This window comes from Solanum verrucosum, unplaced genomic scaffold, assembly GCF_900185275.1.
Source record: "Solanum verrucosum unplaced genomic scaffold, falcon-dt-bn FXZP01000235.1, whole genome shotgun sequence".
Classification (NCBI taxonomy): Eukaryota; Viridiplantae; Streptophyta; class Magnoliopsida; order Solanales; family Solanaceae; genus Solanum; species Solanum verrucosum.
In genome coordinates this window covers 2,456,151-2,461,452 of record NW_026019948.1, presented here as the reverse complement: position 1 = coordinate 2,461,452, position 5,302 = coordinate 2,456,151, and the positions used below count along the sequence as shown (strand labels likewise).

General features: G+C 27.6%; 1 protein-coding gene across 1 annotated transcript; it reads left to right on the top strand.

Annotated features, from left to right (window-relative positions):
• The first annotated feature begins 658 nt into the window (after positions 1–658).
• Positions 659–1,863, top strand: LOC125811123 (LOB domain-containing protein 16-like). Its single transcript, XM_049490620.1, has 2 exons — positions 659–946; positions 1,486–1,863. Exons 1-2 carry the CDS (start codon positions 659–661, stop codon positions 1,861–1,863), a joined length of 666 nt encoding a protein of 221 aa, XP_049346577.1.
• The last annotated feature ends 3,439 nt before the right edge of the window (positions 1,864–5,302 follow it).

Here is a 5,302-nt window from a genome sequence, read left to right as displayed (position 1 = left end):
AAATCTCCTTATTAATTGTTTTTGGACTCCACCACTATTATAAAAATGAGAAATCAATTACCCAGAAAAATAAAGCAAAATACTACACAAATAAACTATCTTTTTACTTTTGGTATAAAATTTAAAACTCTTTGTTAGTACTCCTCCTTCTGTTCCACTTTGCTCAACAATAATGATATTTTTTTACATTTAAAGAAAACAAATATATATTTTTATACTTCTTATCGAAAAGCTTTTATATGCACATAAACTTTAGAGTAATATAATTTGTGATTTACATTGTAACTTATTACGTTTTATTTTATCTTTTTAAAATAATCTACACCTTAATCTTAATTCCTTATAAAATCATAGAAACTCAATAATTTATGTTTAAAAATATTTAAGATCATAAATTTCAAAAATCTCGTAAATATTGCAAAAGACATTACAAAATGTCCCCTCATAACCCTACACACATACCTTATATTGTCCCCTTTCATTTGACACTCCTTATAAAAACTCCCTACAAAGTCCACTATTAGCCCCACCTTCATATTTGCACCATTTCCTAGTCTGTTCGTGTGCTTCTTCTTATTCTTATTCTTCTTCATCTTCATCTAATAATATTATGGCTAGTACTGGGACAGGTTCATCACCTTGCGGCGCAAGAATTATTATGGCTAGTACTGGGACAGGTTCATCACCTTGCGGCGCATGTAAATTCTTGCGCCGCAAATGTGCTGTTGATTGTATTTTTGCTCCGTATTTTTGTTCGGAACAAGGTCCTGCTAGATTTGCAGCCATACATAAGGTGTTTGGGGCTAGTAATGTTTCGAAATTGTTGTTACACCTTCCTGTCCCGGATCGATGTGAGGCTGTTGTTACTATTGCTTATGAAGCTCAAGCTAGGATCAAAGATCCTGTCTATGGTTGTGTTGCACATATTTTCGCTTTACAACAACAGGTAATTACTCTTTTGATTGTGGATTTCGTTGCTGGTTAGAGTTATACATGTAGAATTTTCATGTTAAAATATAGGAGTACTAGTTAACGGATTTAGTTATTCATACATAATCATGGTGTTTTTGGAAATTAATAGTACATAAATTAACTTATGTTTATGCATATTTTATTTCCATGAAATTGGCAAATACTCTCTCTAGTCCATAATAAGTGTTAGATAAAAAAAGTTATAGTTTAAAATAAGTGAATTTTTTGAAGTGCAAGAGAATTGTTAGAGATTTTTTTTTTCTTTTCATATTTATCGGTTCTTAATTACTTTGTAATTTCTAGGAGAATATATAGTTTGAGAATGATGAGAAGGGTAATAATGAAAAATAAATTTAATTTTATAAAGTGTTGCATAGTGGAACATAATTTCCTTTGAAAATGTTTTTTTCATAAAGTATTTTCCTTAGTACCTAACTAACATATTACACACCCTCAATGTCAATTTTTTTTTTCTTGGTACGTAATTGATTTCAATTTTGTTATATTTGTTAGGTAGCATATCTTCAAGCTCAACTTATGCAAGTGAAGACTCAGCTGGCACAAAGTTTACTCAACAATTCAAGAAATTCAGACAATTTTTATCCTCATCAATGGTCCAACAACAATATGGCATCATCTTTCCAACAAAATAATAATAATCCAACATATACTATGAATTCAAATTCATCACCACAAAGTTCACTTGAATCGATTGATCATTATAGTGATGGAATAAATAATAGTAATAATAATAATGTACCAGAGATTCAAAGCCGACTAGATCAAGTGTTTTATCATCAAGCGGCCTACACTAGTAATAGTAGGAAGAGGCCTTCTCAAACTGAGTTGGGTGAACTTCAAGCATTGGCTCTTAGGATGATGAAAAACTAATTAATGATTAGTAGTTTAATTTCTTTGTTTAATCTTAAATCATGCATGTGTACATAGACTATAAGAGAGAGAAGAAACTTTGTTTCATCTTATGTTAATCAAGATCCTACAAAGGAGGCTTTTTTTTTCTCAAGGAGATACTTATATTATTGCAAAAATGAACTTTTCTTTTCTTTGTCCTTATTTTTATTTGTGAGTATATTTAGAAATGAATGCGAGCTTATTATATGTATATAGATTTTATTTTATTTCTAGATGTATATACAATAGCTTAGTTAAATTTATGAAAATTTTCTTTAGATTCACTTCAAGTTAGCTCCTAATTACTATTATAGTCTGCTTGATCACGCTTCTAGAAAGTCAATAATGTTTATTTCTTTAAACTACTCATTTTAGAAAGTTATACATGTTTGATCATACTTTTAGAAATGAATAGGTGTTTTTGAGTAGCAGCAAAAGAGAGTTATAATACTCTCTCCGGACTTAGCTTGCTATATTTTTTGTTTTGAGAAATTATATATTTATGTGTTTTAATTATAATACTCTTATAGTGAAAGAAGTCAAAATATAAAAAAATTGTGTGTGGGAATGATAAACCATACCCTTGAACTTTGCTAGAACTTAAACGGATCAAATATATCACTACATGTATCTTTATAAATTAATTTTTAATTTTCGTTGGGCAAAAACGGTATAATGTCCATTATTTGCATAACAGTAGAGGTATACCGTAAAGTTAAAATATATATCAAATCGTTTTCCCTTTCAAAATACTGCTTTAAAAACTTGATCATTATAAATCTGTATAAGATATGCTTTATACCAGGTGGTCTTAGAAAGCTAGTACTCGGAGAATACTCCTTCCGACCATTTTTATTTGTCATGTTGCACTTTTCGAAAGTCAAATTGACTAATTTTCAAAATTAAATTAGATTACATTAATTCGATATTTTAAACAAAAACTTTAGATATTCAAAAACTAAACGAAAACTACTATAAATTGCAACTTTTTGTACACCAATAAAATGAAAAAACACATCGAAAAATGTTAGTAAAAATTCTTATAATTATAGTTTGATTATAAAAAAATCATGACGATTAAAAGTTGACGGTGGAAGCAGTAATGTAGACTTTGACTAATGAAAGTAGGTATCCCTTTGACATTTTTGGAAGAGGTGTAGGAATTTGAGTTGTACTGATTATGACTTTGACTAATGAAAGAAGGTATCCCTTTGACATTTTTGGAAGAGGTCTAGGAATTTGAGTTGTACTGATTACGATATCTTCATTTAATTGATAAAATTTACACTGGTCTTTAATTTACATCGAGAAGGATAAGAAGACTTCAATTTCATTCGTTTCTCGAAGAGATCAAAAATTTAATAAATTAAACAAGCTAAAAGTCTACCTTCCTGCAAATTCGTTTGCCACAAATAATTAAATTCAGAATGTGTGATCTATTCTATACATAAATTAATTTGTTTTGCATGTCGTTTGATAGAACTATTACGCTCAGGGTCGTTTGGTATGGTACGCAAGATAAAGATATTTTATATATTGAAATATTTTATAAGATCATTTAATAATCATTCATCATATATTTATATAGAGGTGGCTCAACGTAATTGGGGGCCTAAAGCGAAATTTCAATTTGTGGCCTAAAATATAAACAAACTTTATATACATATTTATTCAAAAAATTCTTACACTATTTAGATGAAAATTATTAGTATTTAATATTGTTTTTTCAGTTATTGATTTTAGGTAAGATTTTATCAACTCAACATTGAAAAACATCCTTTGAGTGAGGCAATTATTATATGACTTGTTAACATAATTTTACAAGTAATAAGTTGACAAATATAAATAAAGATAAGAGTTAGAACCATCAAATCTGATTCAAGAAGTTGATGATTTGGAAAACACCATTTTAATATGCTTGTTGTAATGTTTGAATCTAAAATTTAAAAAGAAATAAAAAAGAATTTGTAATTCACTTTGTTCAACACTTTTCACTATTAATTTTTATTTTTAACAAAGTATAAAAGATGTTAAAGTGGATAAAATAATATATTTTTTATCATAATTAAACAATTTTTTCTATAAAAATTTAACACATAATTTATTCTTGATAATAATTTGGGCCCCCAAAAGGCATAAGCCTTAATCTACAAAGGCAAGAGCATTTATAGAATAGAATAATACTAAAATTAACTAATATCTTAAATTAAATATAGAACAAAATTAGTTATCAATTTTACCTCAAAATTATTATCGTTTATCTCACGTATCAAACGATTCCAAGATTTTTAACGTGAAAATATGATGCAAACAGAGAATAGACCCTCTAACGTACATTGATGGAATAATAAAATTGGATTGACTGAATACATTGATACTCCTTTTAAGTTTGACAATAATTTTCTTGTCAGATATTTAAATTATGATATGTTCTAATTAAATATTTGTGTATTATTATGTTTATATTAGACATTTCTATGTATATCAAATATTGAAAAATACTTTTGGATGTATTTTTATTAAGAAATTTGGTTTCTTAATAAGTCAAGTTCTTTGATTAAGTATGGCAAAAACGAATGAAAAATTGACAATATTGTTAACAACGAGATGACACTACTTGTATTATCTTGCCACGATTGTGTAAATATATGAGGAACTCATTTCTTTGATTGTTTCCAACTCTTTTTGCATGAAACCTTAGTCACACAATTTCAGATAAGGATTCAAAATTTAAAATTAATTAATATCTTTAAGGGCTGATTTCTTTGAAATTATGAATTCAAAACTTGTGTATTTTAGGATTTATGTCAAAATAGGTGAGTAATGAGTTTAATTAAGCTCATATTCAAAATATGAATATGATTGAAAACATAGTTTGAATTACTTAAGTATGCCGATAACTCCTTTGGACTGATTGGACATTGTTATTTACTTTGATTTGGTTTTTGTTTACCCAATAGGCCCCCCTTGGCGAGTATATTTCTGAATTTGCAATTCGTATGGACAAAATCTACTTTCTCCGATTTATATAATAATTAATTAATATGATGATTTTAGCTTAACCATACCCTTTTAGAAATCTATTCATCCACATATCTAAATAAGGGTATACCATTAATACTTTTTTGATTATGTGAAAATTTTAATAATTTTAACTAAATATAAAAACTAAAAATATCATATAATATGAATCGAGAGTACAAGAAGATCATGATTCATTTATTCTGAAAGGTCACGTTGGAGATTAAAAGTATATCTACTAAATTAAAGGGTTCCTCTTGCCTGTAATTGATGTTTAATTAAGTTGGTTTACCTAACATTAAGTAATATTTTAATAATTTTAATACCCATGATTATATGCACCTGTATTCGAATTTTTAGACAACTTGTCCCCTTAATTAACTGCATTTTGTCTGCA